The following is a 22335-nucleotide window of genomic DNA, read 5'->3' on the forward strand; positions in this document are numbered from 1 at the left end:
TTTGCCCTCTGGAATCCAGCCCAATATAACTGCTGCCACTGCTGCCAGGAAGCCAACTACTGTTGCCTGAACCTGCAAAAGAAACAGTAAACATTTTCTGTTAGATATCAGTGGCTCTTACATTAACCTACCTAAGGGGACTATGGAATCATTTCTTGTTATTCTTTCCTCCCATGTACATGCGCCTGCAGAGTGTGGATGAAGCACAGACATCCATCTCGGAGAGACGATGACACCCCTGGTTGATCATTATTTTACCAGTAATTACTTTAAATATATTAATATYTAAATATTATTTTAACAGTAATCCAGAGACTTAAAAATAATAAAAGTAAAATCATCATCATTTTACCAGAAATAAGGAATCATCAGGATTCAGCCTGATATCATCTCCAGGCTAAGATGAAATGCCTAAGAAGTCTTCTAAGCCATTTAAAACAGTGAAGTCACAGCATCAACATTTCACATATTTTTTTTTGAATCCTGTACTTTCCATTACAAAATATGAGCGTGGAATAAATCTTAAGATAAGAGATAGTTGCTTTGGAGCACAAACACTCATTACCTCAAATGACTCATGTATTTAAAATACAGTTTATTATCCAAAAGCTCCATCAGATACATTGAATATTGAATCCAATTAAAAGGCAGTATTGAAAAGATTTGAGGTCAAGCTTTGGCTTTGCTAAGTCTGAAATTATTTTCTAATCAGCCCTCAAAATGTTCTCTCTGGRAAATTAAAAATGAAATACTTTTGATAGGGTCACAAGCATATTGTGCCTCTTTTGGTGATGAAAACAGGTTCATATTTTTTTTAGAGAAAAAAATATGTACTACATTGTACTAAAAAGCAATTGATCRTGAAAATACTGACCTTGAACCAGTGGAAAATAGCTACATTCCTATTTACATTTTCTATCACCACATTTTCCCAAATTCACACCCAGTCAATTGCTTTTACCTGTTTTAAGGCCAAATTGCCAATTATTAGGTTCCACTTCTCAATGGGAGAATCCATTTTCCCAATATTTACCTGTCAAAATTACAAAACAATTTAAGACATCTAGTTTTAAAATTATATTACTTTGAAAACTCACTAACAAGGCAGAAAAGCACAAATAATTCAACTCTCAAAAAAAAAAAGCTGACATTACTTTCATTTTAAAGATCATTACATTCATTCACAACACATAGTGAAATTTGTTGATCATATAAATAGAAATTTGATTCTTAATAGCTTTTAAGTTCTAAATCTCTTTTACAACAATTAGCTATGCCAGATATTCTGAAAGCAAGTTAAAGCCAAGCTGTGCTTTTCCAAGTCAAGCATTTAAATTTGCACATAGGCTGCCTATCCAAAAATGACCAAGGCACATGAAGTACAGCAACTTCATGCAGGACACAGCTGGTTTAACCTTAGCCTGCTGTGTAAAGGACAGAGCTACTTGAGATTCCATGAATGCTTCAGCCACCACCAAGACAACGAGGGGAATGACCCAAAGAACAGAACAAAGTTGAAGAAGATGAGACACACCAGGGAAATACTGTATCTGATAGGGCAATCTCTGTACATGTCATACACTCATGCCARCACTATGTGGGAGGATGTTTAACTGTTTAACACTAATGATTAAAAAAAACGAAGCAAAACAAAACAAAACAAAAAACAAGCTGTCAAGCAATACCCTTAAACTGATTAAAAAAATAGTCTTGAGACACAGAGAAAGGACTAATTTTAAAGCAGATAGGAAATAGTGATCAGTATCAAGCAGCTAAAGCAGAAATGGGGGCAACAGGATGAAGGTGATTCAGGGAAAGGCTGGAAGCAGAGGTTTTATGAATATAAACATGTTGAAATAACAAAACATGATGTTTTGGCTGACTACATAATAACAATGGGGTAAAGATAATTAGTTTACAGCCCCAGGGGCATAGGTACATATACAAATTGTAAGAGCCAGAAGAGCAGGAATCAGCTCCAAAGTTGAGGTCATATTCAAAAATTTCTCCTTCACGGCAGAGCTATTCACAAAGGGACAGTCCTGCAGTTACTGTCGAGACAGGATCTGTTGGAGAGTCGGCTCACGCAAATTTAAGTCAGAGGAAGGAAGACAAATCGTGTAACTGGCTCCAAATGACTATCTAGATATGCTGCAAATGAACGTATTCCTTCGTTTTTCACTAAGTACTAAGACAACAACATCAAAGGCAGAATGACTAAAGAGAGTCCATGAAGTCAATGTGAAGAGTGCAAAGATCAAAATGATCTCTTTAAAAGAGGTCTGAGAAAAAAAAATATATGCAAATTCAGGTCCAGTAGCAAGTTTCTTTTTTTTGGTAAAACCCTGCAGTAAGGAATGATACAATGTAACGTAGAACTCATTCTTAAACCTAGGGGAGTGACTGTAGACAATCATCCTGGAGTTTAAATTCACATTTGGCAACTAAACCCAAGCTGCCACATGTAAAAAGATACAGGCAACAGATTACATATGTAATAATATGTTACAAGTTCCCATATATCTTTTTCTAACTAACAGATACCTTACAAAGCTCTTATGTACGTTTGCCTTCACAGCAGAGCTCCATGAGGATGCCTGGCTACGCTCAAGCTCACAGAACTGTGCACATCACAACTGAAGTGGATCATGAGAAAAAGGCACAGAAGGGAAAGTTGTGAAGTTATTTGTAAGAAAAGGCCCTTTTTTGTAGTTCATTAGTAAGACACCCAGCAATATACCTCATCTTTTGCTTGAGCTACAAGTGAGATTGAAGAATTAAAGATCACATTATCTGAAGCAGAACTAAGGGGGACCCTCTTTTGTTAAACTTTCAGTAAGGCACTGCAGATACTGAACTTCTTTGGGTTTATTCTTTATGAAGCAGTACAAATGCTTTGAATGCTCAGGCAAGGAACTGTGTAAGATGTGAACAAATTAAGTGACGTCAGCACCAAAAAAAAAGTGCGAGGTAAATTAAAATATTCATGCTGGACAGTAAAAGCAGTAAGGTTTAAAGGCAAATTACTATCAAGAAACAACTAGAAAGAATCAGAAAACTAAGAACATTAAAATCAAGCAGAAAATATGTCTGAATAATTAAGATTACCACTGATGAAGACAAAACTAAACATGCCTGTTCAGTTGTATGAAAGAAAGAGTATGGGGGAAATTCATTCAATTTCTATAATGGGCATGACACARGCAGACCTTCACAGGGCTGCTAAGGTTACCCCCATCACAGCGTTTTTTTGGGTGATAACTCAACCTAAAGTGATAATGTAATGTACTAATGAAACAAAGCTGGGAGGCCTTATCAAGATGAAGAGCTGTAATATCATACAGCAGGTAGCTGACCATGATGACTACAGCAATGAAACCAGATGAAATTCAACAGTAGAAGTCATGTGAGAGGTCACATGCTTTTTGAGTATCACTAGTTCTGCCAGAAGATGGAAGTGATAACTGGAAACAACACAAAAGGAAAAACACCAGGAATCCACAATTGATCATCTAGTGACTAGGAGGTATAAAAGTGATGCTCCCAGGAACAGAAGTAAATATAATCCTGCAACTTTTCAAGGGYGTTATTTTAAGAGAAATAAGGAAGTGCTGTTTTAACCCATAGTGAGGTCTCATCTGGAATTATACACAACTTTTACTAATCCTTTAACCAGAAAAGAATTATTCAAGCAGGAGTAGATAGAGAAAGCTCCCTGCYGGAGAATAAAATCCTTATCTTATAGAGAAGAAATACTGCATAAGGCAGAGTGTTACAGAGATACCTAAGATAGCTCAGGTACCAGAAATAGTTTAGCCAAGTTAATGGAGCATTCTGTTCATGCTAGTTATGTACACAGAAGAGAAAAAAAAAAAAAAAAAAAAAAAGCCCACATGCCCACATGTGAAGGTAATCTGGTTTCTTAGGCCAGAAAAATGAAAGGATAGAACATACTTTGAGACATAAAAAAAGAACTGTGACATACACAAAAAGGCATAGAAAAGAACTACTTACAGGAAATTACAGTGCTAGTACAAAAAAAAMCCACTTAGCTGGAAAGTTTAAAAATGTTTCTCATGGTTTGAGTCTGGAATAGCAATGCAAGCAATGTGTTATTTTGGTGTCACACAACTGGTCTTTTCAAAAATGAGTCTAAACCTTACACAGCAGCCCACTGAAACCCATCAGCGCCAAAGAGACAAGTAAAGCTTATAGAATATAAAGGTAAATCTCAAAAATCTAGCCTATCTGATGAGAAGGATGGCTCAGAGAAAATGAAAGAAGGTACTTACAGCAGTCGATAGTCTGGATGCCAACGTCATTTCTAAATTTCCCTTGAGACCAAGGAGTGCAGGAACTAGGATGAAAACTTCAGTAACGTTCTTGAACACATCCCAGTGCTATTTATTGGATACAGAGGGGAAAAAATATCAAAAATTCTCGTTAGACCATCCTTAAAGCAATGTCTAAAATTCTGTAATTCACAACCTAAGTTTCTATAAGAAACAACCTTTTAATATTAGACCTAGAAGACTTTAAAATTGCTATCTGTCTAGATAAAATGTCACAATTATGACATGGAGAATTCCTAATGAATTCCTAAATGAATACGGCTCTGCTACTGCATTTTCGTCTCTTCTTTTAGATAAAGACTTTTTAGATAAAGACTTTTATCTTTTAGATAAAGATAATTTGAAGTTTTTATTTTTCTCTGGTTAATCAATAATTATTTCTTACTCTCTCTGAAAAGGAATACTGATTTTTCACATTGCAGTTTAATGCTTGTAATTTGTTTTATTTTGTACRTGTTAATATAATTTCAACCACTTAAATTACACTACTAATACAGCAAACCAATGATTAGAAAGTATTCTGAAATTTAGTAACATTTCTCTTAATTCTAGCAGGAAATTAAAACTTGATCTTAAAGCACATCCAATTTATTACAATGTCCACTTAATTATGTATACATTTGTTAATCATAGAATCATAGAATGTTAACAGATTTTTGAACCAGCATGTTTTTGTTACTAGATTTTTATCTTTATTTAAAACAAGAGGTAAGTTTATTCACCAGTTTACTAAGACTAGGTGACAACTCTTACCCAGGCTTGAATAACTCCTAATGAAATTCTAGTACTGTTTTAAAAGGAGTCTGGGGAAAATGAGGCATTCGAAACATACGTAGATATAATTATGGCTTATTATTGTAAACATCTGCAATACTCTCCATTAGAATTGAAAAACCCACAGATCACCTGTTAAAGAAATGACTTCCAAAGCAAATACCAACCTGCACAATATCCAAAACCATGCCAGCGGAAACAGTTCCAAATCCTGCTAACAAAAATGGCACAAGTATCTGTAATGCCATAATACTACTAGACTCTTTGGGTTGTTTTCTGCTCCCTTCCACAATGACATCTTCTTTACTGTCACTAGATAAGTTATCTTCCTGCAACATGGCATCTGTTTCTGAAGCRTCCATTCCATCACAGTAATTGTAACTGGAAAAATCATCATATTTAGGGCTACAGCTAGATGGGCTGTGTCCATTACTACCATGGAAAGTGGGTTCTGAGAAGTGATGGTACTCCACATGCTGATCAGATCTAACATTAAAATTGTGTCCTGCTGTCTGCAATCCATCTTGCCAGACACCATTCACTTTTTTGTGTCTTTCCTCCTGGTTTATCTGGTAAACAACAGGAACCATACTCAAAAGCAGGTTCAAAAATTTATCAGACTGAATTGTATTAAGATTTATGGTCCAATTAACAAAACCTTCTCTGTCATGAGCTTTGCTATTTGTTTTGGTGATGGTAGATCTGCCTTTACAGTTAGTCATAGTGTTACAGAAGTATAGGTTGGAAAAGTACTTCGTTCCTCAGAGGTCCCCAAAGAAATCCTGTAGATGAGTCACCAAATGTCACGTTCAATTTTAAAATGGATAACCAAAATGATCCTTTTTTGCATGCAAAAAGGGCTTCTCATTGATCTCAGATCTTGAACAATTCCAAAAGTAAGGTTGGATCTGGAAAAAAAAGAATAAAAATTCAAGCTTTAAAAWATTTTATCTCTATATGGAAGACCCAAAATACTAGCCTAAATTATCAGCTCATCCAATACCTTTCAACACTAGTGTTTACAGAAAGGCATATCTACTCCAACCTTTAACTCTCTAATTTGGATGAAATTAAAAGGCAAAAAGGGAAAGCAAGTGCATGAGGAAGATACTCGAACCCACATTCTGTCCAGTGAGTGAAAGAGAGAGCAATATGGACTGTAAATAAATATAGTGACACCCTGACTTTTGCTTTCTCAAGGTGTGGGAAGCCAACACCATCAGGCAGCATGTGTAGCCTTAGCTTTCCTGCAGCCCAAGTTTCTGCCTACCAGATAGTCCCCAGAGAAAAGTGTAAGGAGAAAGTGCAAGAGCACAGACAGGTGGAAGTGCCTTGAATTTGGGCCACAAAGAGGAAAAAAAAAAAAAWGCTTTCCAAACACTGYTGTAGGTGGTAAGCCTAAAAGGATTACAGGGTGGAAAGGCCTTATGTGTTGATGACCCCGACATCCCCTCCCCAATAAAACAATGACAAACTGGTACTCATATGTACAATTTGAAAGCATCTGAAATTAAAACCATATTTACTGAAACTGCTTTGAAGCAAAAATTACACTAAATATAACTAAAGAGCTATTATATGCAACAAAATCGAACATTTTTCATAAAATACTATAATATCATGGAAAGAAAGTCTTAAAATTCAGACTAATTACTCTAAAACAGTTTTAATGAGTCTAATTTAAAAACAAATCCACACTGCTATACTCACAAATGCGTATCATATTAAAAAAATTAAATTAGAACAATTAAAAATGCTAGGTGTTGGGATAATTCAAATCTGACTAATTTAGTTTTGCATGGGGTGTACATGGCAGATATTTCTTGAAAAATAGGTTATTCTGATGTCTGGTAAGCACTAAAATGAAATCATTTGATCAGTATTAATACTAAATATGGTTTGTTTATTTTGCTTTCTGAGAGTGATGCAAACATAATATATATGTTTACATATGTTTAGTGTGATTTCATGTGCATTTATTTTAACTTTTAAATTTCCACTATGTTAGAAAATTAAACAATGATGTATTGACAGGCTCAAGTCACTTGGTATTTCCTCTATCAGAAGCCCCTTTACCTTGATCGTCTTCAACTTTCGGGTTACAATAACCGTTGTGGTAGTTTCCTAGAAGAAAAACAATATTAATTTGATTTGCAGTTTTGTTGACTTTGGTATTTACCACTAGACTCCAGAAATAAATAAAAGATTTGCATAAACAAAGAAATGGAGATTAGGGGGATTACCCTAGCATGACGCAGAATAACACAGCTYCACAAGATCAAGACACTGTATCAATGCAGAACCAGAAAATCAGGTATTTTTAGAAACTGTAGGAAATAAAAATAGTTTAGGATTGGAGGATTTTAAATCTATTCTCCTAAGAACATGGGGCTCCCTTTTGTGTTACAGTCCCTACTACTTCCCTCCCTCCATTTTTATGTTTTTAAAATCACACAGGTTTTTTTTTGGAGAAAGTTCAACTAAATTTGATGGAGTGGAGATCTCAAAGCTATTGCCTACTAAAAGCAGTATAAATAGAGGTCTGAATTTATGCCCCTGTTATAATGCATCCTCAAAGATTTATAATGTTTGAAACAGAGTAAATAAGAAGAATATTACTAGATGAGAGGATCATGGGAATCTGAGAAAAAATAAAGATTTCAAGAATAGTATAGCTGAGTGTGCTGCTTGTTACCGACTGATTTATGAAGATGCAAAGTGGCACCCTGGATGTAAAGTCACTTTAGCCAGTTCAGTTTTACTTGACCACRAGGTGCATCCAGATTAGACAAACATTTATGACAAATATATAACAGGATGTGGAATTACAATRTAGAAGAGCCCTTGGTGAATGACACTTACTGAGACCTGAAGCAACATCACTGTTCAGGCGGTCTTTTCTGTTTCTTTTTTTTTTTTCCTATTTTTTGTCCAGGAAGGGATAGGAGAGTAGCAAATGAGGGGTTTTATTTCACTCCCAGTGAAATAAAGTGAATAAATTTCCCACTAGCTCTAAGGAGGCAGAGCCTGGCTCTCATTGTGGTTTCCCCAATATGTCTTCCAAGCGTATCACTGGAGCACTAGGCTGGTGACTCACGGAAATTATTCACTGTTCTGGAACTTCGGCCAAAAATAGTTGTGGTAATTATCTGTATCTTAAAACCACATGTTTTTTGTCTTTTTTCTCCTCAAAATTTTCTACTTTGTGTTTATTTTTTATTAATAAACAAATCTTTCGGAGAGGTTGTGGTTTCATTTAATATGAGAAAGTGTTAATAAAATAAATAACACTAAAAATAAAAAAAAAAAAGAGAGAGAGAGAGAAAGAAAAATGATTCAGTCAGCCAGCAAAAGTTACAAAAGGGGAAAGAGGCCAGTCTGGATGGTTAAGAGCTGAAAAGAAACAGTACAAAGTTGTTGGGATGATTGCCATTTATGTTTTTCCTACCAGAAAAACTAACCACATGTACAGCAATAAGAATTTTGCTATTGATTTACACAAGGCTAGATTGTCATAATTTTGAATATGTTTGGAARTGGCATTTATTAATTCAGGAAAGATGTCGCTGATGCTGAATTGTATATGTAAATCACCATGTTTAAGTAGCATGGAAGGGATGCTGATCATGTATTTTTAAACAATCTCCTACGACACCTTCTACAATTACTGGATATTTAGTATACGATTCTTTCCCCTTTATGGGGCTTTCCCATCTGCTCRGTGTAGAACAAAAATCACAAGGAAGGTCATAATGAAATGGCCATATCCATGTCTACAGACCCATATAAGTAGGTTATATCCAGCAGTTGTGCTGCCATTTAGAGGCACCTCAATAAACTGATTAAAACTTGCTAGCAGGAACTTAGTTCAATAGGGGGAAGGTCCAACATAGGGAAATGCAAAGTCCTGCACTTTGAGAGGAACAAGCCCACATACCAGCACAGGCTGGGGGCCAACTGGCTGGTAAAGCTTTGCAGAAAGTGGGGTCCTTGTGGACACCAAGTCTCTGGTATTGGGGAGCCCAGGACTAGAGAYATGGGTTTTGTGCAGCAAGTACAGTGAAGGGCCATAAAAGCGATTAAAGAATTGGGGCATCTGCCATATGAGGACGGCATGGAGAGGCGAGACAGAGATAGACTTCTCAGTGGTATAAAGCAAAAGTAAAAAAAGTAAATGGGCATAAATTCAAGCACTGATTTCCATTTGTGTGTGAGAAAAGGTTTGGGGTTTTTTGTTTACTATGAGGCAAGTCAAACATTGGAACAGGTTGTCCAGGCAGGCTGCAGTTTCCAGCCTTGTGGATATGATGACTTGACTGGACACAGCCCTGAGCAATCTGCTCTAGCTGCCCCTGCTCCGAGTCAGGGCAGGTGGACCAGACAGTTTCTWGAGGCTCATTCACACCCCTGTGATTCTGGCAAGTTTGGTAGGTGAGATTTCCTTTTTTAAGTTCATTGTAAGTTTTACATAGAAAATAGACAGCTCTGGAGGGCCTTATATCCCCAGTTATAACTGTCTTGTATAATACAAGTTCCCAGTAATACAGTGACATCCATATACAGCTATGACTAATCTTTAAATTGCTAAATCYTTGTAAACATAGAAAGTGAAAGCAGTTTTGGATCACCTCAGCATATATGGAGAGTAATAAACAGATGGCATTGTCATTAGCCACTTTGCTGATAGCACAGTCTAAAGTGCTGCATGGGACTAAGATTATTAATAACAGATGCTTAGGGTTTGGGATTAAAGATCAGAAAGCATGATGGAAGTTAATAAATGTTGATTGCAAGGCAAATATGGACATTACATATAATTTTGCAAATACTGCGCAGTAAACTGGTTAATGCAGTGTTTATTGTACAGCATCTGTCAGGTTAAATCAGCACTAACAGAAACAAGAGGRAAAAAAAATAAGGAAAAAGAATAGATGAAATAACCTCCAAATGTCTTCTTGAATATGAGTAAAACATTAGAGCAGTTTGCCTCAGGGTCAACTTTCAGACACGTTTTAGACTATTGCATTCCACTTCCTGAACACGGCAGCTTTTGATTTTGGCCTCAAGGAAAGAAAAAGCAGCTGTCAGAAAAAGGCTTTGCCTCTACTTTAAAGGCAATTCAGTTAGAAAGACCAAAACACACCCCAAAACSAGGTGGGGCAATGCTGTGAAATGTGGCCAGGTGCGGAATTAAACTCAAATGGACTCCTATGTAAAAACTACTTGGCAAATCACACCCAGCTCATCACAAGTAGGTGTAAAAGTGTGAAATACAAAAGACAATACATGCACTCCTCTAGATTAAATAATAAATACTCACCCGGATGAGCCCGAACTGTACTATTTGGAATGCTGCCTACAGGTTTCTACTGTCCTCACTAAYGGAAGATGAATTCCATATTAACTCAGACACTATGATAAAGATTGCATGTTGTTTTGGGGGGAATGATGAAGTATTTGGGAAAAAAAATATAAAAGATATGTTGCTGTTTCTTCTTCGGAAGAGTCTACAACTCCTACTGCAGTAATCTGGTCAAAGTTGCACAATCTCTTCAAGCCAACAGTAGTAGAGACTGCAAAAACAGGTATTGCCACCTATTCTCACCKTTTCAACAGCATTAACCATTTGTACGGTCCCTGAGCCACACAAATGAGCAAGCCTAGTGAGGGAACAGATGGAGTCAAAAAATAATTTTGAATAGTTTTAGAGACTACATTTTGTGTTTTAGGGGCTAGATTTTGTTCTTYTAGCTGAAGTAAAGAATGCAACTGCTAATTAAGGGGAAACCTGCAGTTAATTTGGCTCGAAGTAATCACAGAGCTGTAGTGTAAGAATTCAGTTCAGGAAAGGGATCAGAAAGTAACATTTATACAGAAACACGGAAGTGAAAGCATTAGGTTGCAATGTAACAGGTGTATATGTATGCACTCATATTAAATCATAACATCTGCAAACTCCAGTAGATTTATTTCCTTGGCAGCTTTGTTTCAAAGTTATTCACAGGATTGTAAATTTTTYTATACTATGTTTGATACATCTTGGATATGGAGTACTCTTGTAGAATGCTACATGGGAAATTCAGTTCCTGTAGGTTAAGGCTTTACAGTCAGTAAACCTGAGTTAGAACATTGCATAGACTTTTCTGAAAAACTCAAGAAAGGTCACAGCTGGTCTGTGCTTCAACAAAGTTAAGTAAAACCCAGGAAGATATAGAATAATTCATACATAATATTGCTTTAGCATTCCTACAAGCGCATTATGCGCTGACAGGGGAAAGAGAAAACTCTAGATCTAAAACAACACATTGTCTCAAACTGTGCAGCCAGGTACAGAGAATAAAATGACCTGAAAAAGTGAGGATAATATAGGGTGTCTGCTAAAGGTTGGCACGACTCTACCAAGTGGAGATATACAAGCAGATTTTGTGCCTTTGTGCCTTGCCTTTTGTGCCTTGCCTTTGTGCCTTGCCTTTTTATGTTTTCTTCCTGGCATTAAGATTAAGCAATGATTAAATTCAGTTTTGTATGTTTGCTTATCAGAGCCTGGTTATCATATCTGCAATCTAGGATCTTTTACAAGTTAAGAAGGTTTGCATAATCGCATCCTGGACAGGATGGGGGAACTGTGATGCAGTTCATGGAAATTAAACCAAGAGATGGAGGAATTAATTGATCCTAACTGAACGTAACCGATTGATTGAACCTAACTGAAAATTGGTGACAAAGTAGATACTAAAATGGAATAAATCACAAAGAGCACTTATGTTTGGACAGGCAAGTATGGAAAGAGCACAATGCATGTTAATTATAGGGCTTGTGAACAACAATAGAAAGATGACAGCCCAAGTCCTCATATATTTTGTACAGGTAAGGGACCCATGTTTTTCACATCTTCCTGGCACCTGCATCTRTGGTGGCAGATTATGGCACGTGTTTATAGATGCAAAGCTAGGAACAGAAACATAAATAAGCGATGATGAGGAGAATGATAAGAAATGAAGATCACTTGAAATGCTGGACAGATCTTGCACAGAGAAACCCAAATGAATCCTTATCCAGACTATGCAGAGCAGCGCATGGCTACGCGCACACGCGACGCCAAGAGCTCGCAGCGCTGAGGAGGGCAGGGAGCGGGACGCGGGGTCATCACGCCTTCCAGCATCAGCAGGACGCTGGCTGCCGCGGTGCTGGCTGCCGCGGCGCGATGCGGGAGCGCGATGCGGGAGCGCGGTGCGGGAGCGCGGTGCGGGAGCGCGGTGCGGGAGCGCGGTGCGGGAGCGCGGTGCGGGAGCGCGCGCGGCTTCGGGCAGCCCCACGACCCAGCCCGGCCCGGCCCGGGGGCGGCAGGAGCGCGGGGCCCAAAGCGCCCGCGGCAGCGCCGTATATACGGAAGTGCGCGCCCCAGCGGAAAAGCGAGGGGCGCCTCTTGTTTCGGGGAGGGGGCGAGCCCTACCGTACATACGGGCCGTATATCCCGGAGTGCCGGCGCAGCCACTGACCCCCGGGGTGGGGCCGGCGCGTCCCGCGGGGACAGGAGGGCAGCGCCTCTCGGCTCCGCCGCTCGCCGGGAAACTTTCCCGCTCGCCGCCTCCGCCGGCGGGGCCCGCGCCCCCCCCACCGCACCGCGGCAGCCCGGCCGCCCCCGCGCCCGCCCGGCCCGCTGTTCGTCCCGCTCCGGCGGCGGCGGCGTCCGTGCGGGCCGCGGCGGCGCCTCACCTGGAGGGCGGCAGCTGCCCGCGGCGCCGCTCCACCGCTGCGGGGCGCGAGCAGCGCGGCGGCGCCGCTGACAGCTCCGGGGCTAGGTGAGCGCCGCCGCCACTGAGCAGGCGCGGGAGGCGCTCGAGGGCGGGCAGCCCCGGCGATGATGTGGCCCGTGATGCGCTGCAGCCGCCGCCACCGGCGCCTCCGGCCCGGCAGCGGGCGAGGGAGCGTGCGGGGGAGGGGCCGCGGCGGCCCAACCGTCACCCCCGCGGCGGCCCAACCGTCACCTCCGCGGCGGCCCAACCGTCCCCCCCTGCCTCGGCGGGAGGCGCGGGCTCCGCGGCGCCCCCCGCGCCCGCTCCTACCTGCCTGGCCCCCCGGGCGGGCTCCGCTGCGCGGCCGGGCCGCCCGGGGCGACGGGCATCGCTGCCGCCTTCTCAGCACCTGCGTTAGGAAATAGTAACTAAAAAAAAAAAAAAAAAAAAAGAGTTAATAATCGCGCTGAGTTTGACTAACGGAACGAGCAGCCTGTGGCGCCGCTGCCCGGGCTCCCCTGGCGTGGGCAGCCGCAGCGCTGCCGCCGCGGCGCCACGTCCCCCGCACCCGTGCCAGGCGGCGGGCAAGGCCAGGGGGCCTGGCACGGCCGGCCGCGCTCGCCGCCTTGCTCCTGGCTCCCCCAAATCCTCCCCGTTTTCCGTTGGCTTCCACACCCAACCGCAGCCACGTGTGAGACGGGGTTCCACGCTGCTCCCCTCCACGCTGCCCCGCTAATGCTTTGCAGCGCGGGGCGGACAAAAGGCTGGGAAGCAGAGCGAGCACCAGACTCTCCACTGCTTTCTTGGCAGGCCGCRACGATGCATTTGCTTCCACTTGCAAAAGCGGCCTTGGCAACATTACACAAAGCTCAGCATTTTTGACTCATTTCAGAATGTTAGGGAACGCTTACAACATTTTCACCCTTCTTATGTAGCCTGGCTAAAAATAAATTCCCCCCAAATGTTAACAGTGTTCAGTTCAGAATGTATTTGTGTTGAAAACTTTAAGCAGTTGCTTAAAATGAAACCTGCGAGTTACTGCCTTTAAATTGACTATGGCAAGTTAATTTGTTGCAAAGCCATAGCCTTGCTGGGCTTGCTGTTCATCAGAGCTGTTGACTTGAGACGCATTTACTTCTTTAGATAATATTAAAGTGTCTGTATTTTTGCAGTTGAGAATGTGTTTTCAAAGCATTACTGCTAATGCTATTCCCGTGCTCTTGCTTTATGCTTACGAGCTGTGAGGTTACCTTAAGTGGAAAGTGAAAAGGAAGAAAGAGGTGAAAAAAAAAAAAAAAAAAAAAAAAAAACACAACCTGGATTTAATGATGGCAGACAAGCTTGGCAGCATCTCTTTTCCTTTCTATTGGCAGAACAATAGACAGCATGGGCAAGGCACCAAGGATCTGTCATAAGCGAGCTAAGCACTGTGAATACATGTGGAAAAGTGAAAAGTGGAGAGGTAGGCATGGGAGAAAGTATTTGCAGGACTGGGGCCAAAATAATCTGCTCTACAGGAGTGAAATGTCCCACACCATCTCGAACTCTGAGTCAACACTGCACTAAGTGAATGGAGCAGCCAAACTAGAGCACTATTAATGCAGTGGCAAATGCTGCCTCAAGCTTGAATTTATGAGAAGCTGGACGAAGGGAGCTTTTGTCTCCCAGCCCCCAGCAAGGATATACACGCGTGCCTTTTGTGTATACCTATATGTTAAGTGCCAGGACACAGAGCTGGACGACCTTCCCAACCAGATGAAGGTTTCATGYGCTGCTCTTGCCTATAGGTTAGAGCACATGTTGAAGGCTGCGGAACAGCACCTAAGGGTGCAATTTCTGACTCTCCTAATCGCTTGCAATTTTGGGCAACCTGTTTCTTATGTCTGCGTTACAGGTTCCTTGGCAGGATCATGTCCCTGCCACACACTGAAATCACTTAATACCTGCTGATGAAACACATTATTTGACACCCACACATTATTACTTTGGGTTGTGTGCACATTCAGAAAGACTCGGGTTCTGTGGCCTGATACACAGAAACCTCAACCCTCATGATTTTTCAAAAAAATCAGTAGATTTTCAAAATCTACAGTAGATCAGTAGATGTTTCAAAAAAATCAGTAGATTTTTTTCTTGGAACCTGGAAATGAGGAGCACATTTGAGTGAAAGATGTGAACTCGCCTGTGTGAGTGATGTGAATTCCTGATGCAGCGGTGGCAGAAACAGCAGAGGCACCTGGCTCTGCAGCTGCTTGGAAAAGTAGCACAGGAGGTTTCCCTTGCTTTGGGAAACCTCTGTCAGGAACAAACCAATGTGGTTTCCTGGTTTGCTTCCAACACCTTTACATTTGTTAATTCTGAGATATCAGGGTGTGAGGKTTTTTTTTTCCATTTTTTTTTTCTTATGCAGCAAGGGTATATAATCATTAGGACCTTCGGGGAAAAATGAAAGATAAAAAGGACAAACCCCAAAGGTGTCTCACATTTCATATTGGAGCAATACTTACATGATTGCTGTATTTTTTTTTCAATTTTGGCCTGGACTTTCCACCTCATCTCTTATGAGCTATTCAGTTCTCTTTTTACAGCTTGCACATGGTCTCAGTTGTGATAGGAACACAAATGGCAGAGCAAATCCTGAATAACAGGTTGACCTATGCCAGCTAAACTTGACAGTCGTATAAATGTATTTTCCAAAGGAATAATTAAAGTTCCCTTGGGGTGTAAAATTTAATCTTAGGTGCATTTGTCAGATTCTGATAATGAACATGGGAAAGGTTTCAGAAAAGCAGATACTTAGCTGCTAGGCATTCAAGTAAAATTCTCTGCTTGCTGAATTTAATACTTTTTTTTCCCCATTTTTTTCCTCTAGAAGTGATTGATGTATTTTTTCATGCCAAAATCATTTCATAAGGAAAAAAAAATCTCTGCAATGAGAGTCATTTTCCTTTCTACATTTCTAACCCTTCATTCGAACTGGGATAGGCATGTTCACGTTTCTGTGGGGTTTGTGCTAACCAAAGGTCATGAAATTGAGAATTAACATTAGTATTTTTTCCCCTCAGTTCGCCACTTCCTTTCCAGAGTAGTGTAAACGGATAGTTTCTTAGCTCAGGGTTACCGTTACCGGGGACCGTCTGCCCCGTTGCGGCCGTTACTGAGGGGRGCTCCGCCCAGTTGCGACCGTTACCGAGGAGGGCCCCGCCGCGGCGCTGCCGTTACGGGGGAGCGCCCGCCCCGCTGCGGCCGTTACCGAGGGGGGCTCCGCCCCGTGGTGGCCGTTACCAAGGAGGCTCCGCCCCGTGGCGGCCGTTACCCGGGAGCGCCCCGCCGCGGCGCGGCCGTTGCCGAGAAGGTTCCTCGGCGGCACCTGCGGACCTCCCGCCTGCGGGCGGCGCTGCGGCAGCGCGGGCGGCGGCGGAGCCCGAAGCGCGGCGGCCGCTTCCGTCGCGAGCAGCGCATGGCGCAGGACGGCGGGGCCGGCGGGGCGGCCGCCTCCCGAGAGCTGCTGGCCGTGGGGCGCCGAGGAGGTGAGCGGCGCCGCGGGGCTGCCCGCGCCTCCCCGCGCCTCCCCGCGCTCCCGGGGGCCTCTCGGGATCGGGGGGGCGAGGCGGCGCTGATCGGGAGGCCTCTCAGCTAGCAGCAGCTGCTAGCGCCGCTTTACATTAAGTCACATTTTGTTATATTGCCTTTACTGCTAACAGCTTTTGAGGCGGAGAAATAATAATAATTCAGAGAAAACTAAAAAAAAAAAAAATAAAAGGAAACATCGACAAATTAAATTAGTGTGGGCAGGCATGGCAACGTTTCTACCGGGGAAACAAATATTAAAGAGAAATCGAGCTTCATCTTACTTAATGAGAAATGACTGATGGTTCTTGTGGTAGTCATGAGAATTAACTTGTCTGATTCTAATGCAAAATTTCACTGGGATTTGATAAACCTTGAAGATACGCTTAGCCATCCCTGTGGCCTGCTTTCATTCATCTCCACCCCCATCATATATGGAAGAGAAGGGATTTTTAAGCAGTGCAGCTCAGGCACATTAACTGCTTCCTTGGTGGAACATGGTGTGGCAAGGTACTTTTCTGTGTAATAGAGAAGGGGACAGCAAATGGACTTCACACAGCTGAATGGTTATCCTGTAATACCTGTAATATCCTGTCATATGAAGATATTACAGCTACAAATATCTATTGGTARTAGTTGTGCAGTAGACCTTTGATAAAGGCTTAAAAAAATAGAGGAATCTGTAAGAAATAACCTGCTGCGTCAGACCAGTGATCTGTCCAGCTCAGCAGACTGGTCATTGCAATAGAAAATGCTGATTATAGAGAGCAGTTATCAAAAGCACATTCTGCTGCCTGTGCATCTTGTGCTTCACACTGTCTATACCTGTTGGGGTCAGGATGTTAGAGTGATTCTCGCTCAGTTATTCTAGTATCCATTTGTGACCATGAATTTGTCTAGTTCCATTTTGAATGTGCTAATCTGTCTGTCTGCTTTAATAACCTCCCGAGGTGGCAAGTTCTAGATGTTTGCTATATAACAAAGTACATTCATGATCCATTCCAAACAAATGTCAAGAAACAATACTTGCAGGAAAGTGGCCTGGAATTCTTGGAGACAGAGATGGTGGAATCTTGATCTGTCTTAAATTTGTTGTMGAAAGGTGAAAAAGTAGCAGTGAGAATGTGACATTCATGGTCACATAGGTAAATATTCAGATACTTTTTTCTTCTTTGTTTCCAGGACTGGAAGAAACATTGTTGATTAGTTCGAAATTTAGCAACAAGAAGGCCACAACTTTACAGACAGTTAGAATGCCAAGGAGTAATGGTACGTAGAACTTCGCTGCTTGAACACAGTCAAGTACTATTTAATGTGTTTATTGGACATAACTTAGTCCAGCCTCAATGAATCTTCAGACATATCCTTGTGTTTAGAGGGAGCGAGGCTCTTGTGTTCTGTTCCTGTTGGTGTTACTCCTTCCCTATGGTTGTGTGATTAATGTGCAGGAGGCGCAAATGCAACTTTTACCAAAAATCTAGATTTTGTGATGCTAAGCTTTATGGTTGTCAGTTTTAGGGACATGGTTCTTACGCATATAGTGAATTAGCTGGGTTGTAACGTAAATCTTTGTTTAGTCATCTGCTTTCAAATCAGTATGGGATACACAGATCATTTTTGTAACTTTATTTAAGTTGCATTACTTTCAAATTACTATGCTTGTATTGGAGCTCAGCTTTAAAAATAATAGAAGGGCAAACTAATCTGTAATATCGAATTCTTCCTTGAATGTAAGTCTTTAGGAAGATGACAGGTTTTAGGGAGGAAGGTTAAACCTATACCTACTTCCTAGGGAGTGAAGACTGGAGATTAGATCTGCCATGTGTAGCAGAAAAGACTGTCGGAAGAAATTCTGGAAGCAGATGAAAATACTGTCTTCCTCCATGGTAGGGGAATGTGTCTGACTCTCTTCATGACAGTGATTATCTCAAAATTGTTGGGAAGTCTCACCGAGTTTAGAGAGAGAGTTCTGCAGAACACTAGTGCTTTATGCTTCAGCCTAGAGCATGTCTGTTTCCCAGTCATCCTCATTTCAGAGCGCCCTGTTGATACTGTATTAATTCCTTTTGTGCAGCAGCCTGACACCTATGACATTTTTTGTAGCTATTTTTTCCATCTTCTTTCAGTCTATACTTTAAGAAGAAGGAAAGGCAAAATTATATTTCCATTAGAGGTAATACTGATATTGAAATTTTTCAAGATATATATTTTAAAACCAATGGAATTTGTGAGCATRTTTTCTTTAAGCTAGCCACATTTTAAGAATCCAAATAGAATTGTTAAGTGATTTCTTACKGAAAGGCTGACTAGTGCTGACAGATTCTTTATCATTTTGCAGTGTGTGTCTTAGGAAATTGAATATTGTAATAAATCCCTTCTTTCTAGATATGGCAGGCASTTGTAAATTACAATAGAAATTGAATTTTTTTAATGTTCAGATTTCTGTATTAGTGCATATATTAATGTGTCTCTGTGCGTATGTGTATGTACATATATACATACATATATGTGTCTGTTCATATATACACACATATTTTTATTGATGTTCATTATATATTATAATTATTTCTGTTGTAGTTTTGGACAGAGTGCAGAGCTTTCTACCACAGATGGCACATGCAAATGATGAGCTAAGAAGAAAAATGCTAACAGCACCAGCTCATCAGTTTGATATTGAAAATCTAGACAGTGCAACAGAAAATGTTGTAGAAATGGTAAGTGTGTACAGTATTTTCGATCTTATAAAATAAATTGAGAGGAGGTTAAGAATTAGAATAATTCTCTAACCTTAGGATTAACTAGTTTGATAGATAAGGTCAAGTCTTTACTGTTTTAGTCTGAAATCTGTGAATTGAAAGCCTTAGAATAACAACTGACTACTAAGAATAACTGACAACTAAGAATAACTGACTTTCTTCTTTGTAGGTATTTTAGGCCTGGCTGTAGAGCTTTGGTTAACAAAGTCATTAATATCTTTAGGGTTTGTGTTTGTCCATTTATTTATATTCACATCATCATTCGCTTTCTCTTGGTAATTAAAATGCTGCAGTCATGTCCCTCCCACCCCAAGAAAATTACAAAACGCAGTGGCTCTGCTATGTGCATCTAATCAAATGGCTGGAAGATTGCCTGGCCTAGGCAAGGGCCTGCTGCTCTGCAGCCTTCCAGGAAATAAGGCAGCCTGGAGCTGGAGCTGTCAGAACAACTTACTGCCCACAAAGTTGGACTCGAGAGTTGTTGCAGGCTGTGTCCAACTTACGTGCTGTAAGTTGTCCAGCACAGGGATTGGTTGAAAGAATTCCAAATGGTGAGAAAACAAAGCTGATCATGAAAATTACTTTGATATGTTCAAATGGAACAAGTAACTTGGACAGAAAACATATTTCATGTGATAATGTCTGACAAGTGTCTTGGCTTTATAATAAAAAAACAGACAAGAGATGAGATGATGAATAGCATATGGCTATTTGCAGATCACTGAAGAAATTTATTGACATCTCAGGTCCTTTGTGTCGCTTTGCAGCATGCAGGCAGTTTTTGAGGTGAGGATCATGTTGAAGACAAATGTTTCCAAAGAGAAAAGAAATCAAAACTATGGTACTGCAGATGGAAATATATGATTACTTTTGCTTCAAAATGTCATGGTGGTCAGATGACTTGCTGTTTTGCAGTAGTTTTAATACCAAGACAAATGGTGGATTATAAGATCAAGATTTATATTAAAAATACTTATGTATACCTATGTCTATATATGTATCATGATCCCTCATGCGTTAAATGGCTTGATTTGAATTCTTCACTGAAAAGTACAGCTTTGATGCCTATGCTTATTAACTTAAATATCTGATTTAGATTATCTGAGTTCAGCTATGTACTCATTTCTCTGGTAATGATGTAAAAATGCTCATTTACTATGGGGCATAATAATTACATTTTAAAAACACTGGATATGTGTTCGTGATTAGTTTTTAATTCCACAAGAACCCAAATGTCTTTCTAATCATGGGTTTGGAGTTTTCTTAAGGTGATAGGGTTGTTTATCTACTTGCTTTATGTTTTAAACAAATGAAAGGTGCTATATTGAAATGTGTAATATTTTTTTCCTCTTTGCAGAACGTGGCTTTAGTTGAACTGAGTGGTTCTGATACAGATGAAGAGGTATCACTCTCAGATGATGACTCAGAATCTGAAGATGACTGTACAACCGAAGAAGTGACAATAGACAACATTAAGTTCCCTAAACAAAAGGGAGAAAAGAGCAAAATAGAAATTTTGGACAGCAAAGTGAACGAGTAAATCSATTTGTATTTTACTTTTGAAAGAATCACACTTTCTGGCTTTGAAGACTTGACCCTTAAACTGCCTTGCTTCCCAATGTTCCCTGTCTACCAGGAACATGCAAAATGCTGTAGTTTATATGGTTGGGAATGCAGGATCCACTTGGATGATTGTTTTCCTAGTAGTTCTGAGGCAAGCTGCATCTGAAGAATTGCTGTCTTCTTTCTCAAATGATATGAAACTGAGCTGCACCAGAAAGTCCTACTAAGAAAGCAGCTGGAAGTGGGGCTGGGACTTGGGTAGGAAGACACACTGCACATCAAGTTAGGAGGTAGAACTCTTGACCTCTTGCATTACTGATGAAAAGTCTGCAGCGTGGCAGAAAGTTTTTGCCTTAAAGGGAGGGAAAAGCTTTGTTTTCTATATTCATTGTCCTCTAAAGTGRTATGTACATGTCTTCGATATTAAACATTATCTTAAAGTACATTTGAGGTATGTCTATATTGCAATGAAGATGGTAACCACTGTACACTACCTCAGTGGCTGAGGTTATTTCATGGTAAGGTAGCATGGTAAGAACAGTGTTACAACCAGCCATGAAACAAGAGAGGTCAGCAAGCTCTCCTGGCTTTTTGGGCCTACACTGAGCTTTGTATGGCTTCATATATACATGAATGTACATATATATGTATATACATATATACATATCTGTCTATGCACAGATTGCTGCTAGTCCTTAAACTAGCTTTTAGCAGCAGTAGAACTAGTAGCTGTAGTGTAGATAATGTTAGAACTTAAAGGGTCTAGTCTAACTGGTGTTGCAATTGCTCTAAAACTTACATTTTATCTCCTGCTTTCTCTGCCACATGCTTCCATCCTCTCCATTTCATTGACAKCTGTCCTTTCCAGAAGAATGAAAAGAACTGTGCTTAGATTAGTTGTGGAGTCATAGTAGGTGAAAGTACGTGCCATTCATACTTACCTCAGACTGTTAAAAAGCAATGATTTGGACTGGTGTATTTTCCTTAGAGATCATTTTGCATTTCAGAAGTATCTGTGATGCTCCTTGATATCATCATTTGTTTCTTAAAGGAACTTTGTATTTTCTACACAGTTATTTTTTTTCCATACTGTTGCTCAAATATTAAAATTCAAACTCTGTGACTTGAAAACTGCAATTAATTGCACAATTTATTTTGAATTTCACACATAAATCTTGAGTTTTCTTTAAACTTCTCTTTATGGACTCYTTGGGATAGATTAACAAGGATTCTRGTCTTCCTTTCACAATATGGACTCTTAAAAACGGGAGGAGGTTATGGTTTACTGGGATTATCTGATTAAATCACAGAATATTTTAGAGAATGGGAAGCAAGGGGAGGGACTGCTTTTTGGATGGCAGCTCACAGATCAGATGAAGCTTTGGGTGGGGTGGTACTCCTAAGAAGAGCATGCAGTTTTAAGCAAGCTGTGTTTGTTAGGGTCTGTACAGAAAGCTTGCATTCAGATTGGAGGGGGGGAAAAAAACAGTTTGAAAGCCACTGTCTTAACTCAGTCTTTCTTTAACAAGAGATTTTTTTTTGCAAGAGATTAGAGGGGAAAAGAAGTTAAGATATATGAATATG

At 40.6% G+C, this 22335-nt stretch overlaps 2 protein-coding genes across 2 annotated transcripts in view; one reads left to right on the plus strand and one right to left on the minus strand.

Moving 5' to 3' along the window:
* Positions 1-12863, minus strand: part of SLC41A2 (solute carrier family 41 member 2) — a 47821-nt gene extending 34958 nt beyond the window's left edge. Inside the window, exons 1-6 of the mRNA XM_026052257.1 lie at positions 12843-12863; positions 7203-7250; positions 5294-6034; positions 4293-4400; positions 962-1033; positions 2-72 (exon numbers count right to left, since the gene is read on the minus strand). Coding sequence (XP_025908042.1) covers positions 2-72; positions 962-1033; positions 4293-4400; positions 5294-5848 — 806 coding nt within the window. The 5' untranslated portion in view covers positions 5849-6034; positions 7203-7250; positions 12843-12863. The remainder of the gene's footprint in view (position 1; positions 73-961; positions 1034-4292; positions 4401-5293; positions 6035-7202; positions 7251-12842) is intronic.
* Positions 12864-16322: 3459 nt separating this feature from the next.
* CUNH12orf45 (chromosome unknown C12orf45 homolog) lies at positions 16323-21808 on the plus strand. Its single transcript, XM_026052223.1, has 4 exons — positions 16323-16392; positions 17615-17701; positions 19010-19146; positions 20546-21808. The coding sequence occupies exons 1-4, from the start codon at positions 16323-16325 to the stop codon at positions 20726-20728; spliced, it is 477 nt and encodes a 158-aa protein (XP_025908008.1). The 3' UTR covers positions 20729-21808.
* Positions 21809-22335: the final 527 nt, after the last annotated feature.

This window comes from Nothoprocta perdicaria, unplaced genomic scaffold, assembly GCF_003342845.1.
Source record: "Nothoprocta perdicaria isolate Ctin4 unplaced genomic scaffold, notPer1 scaffold_86, whole genome shotgun sequence".
NCBI lineage: Eukaryota > Metazoa > Chordata > Aves > Tinamiformes > Tinamidae > Nothoprocta > Nothoprocta perdicaria.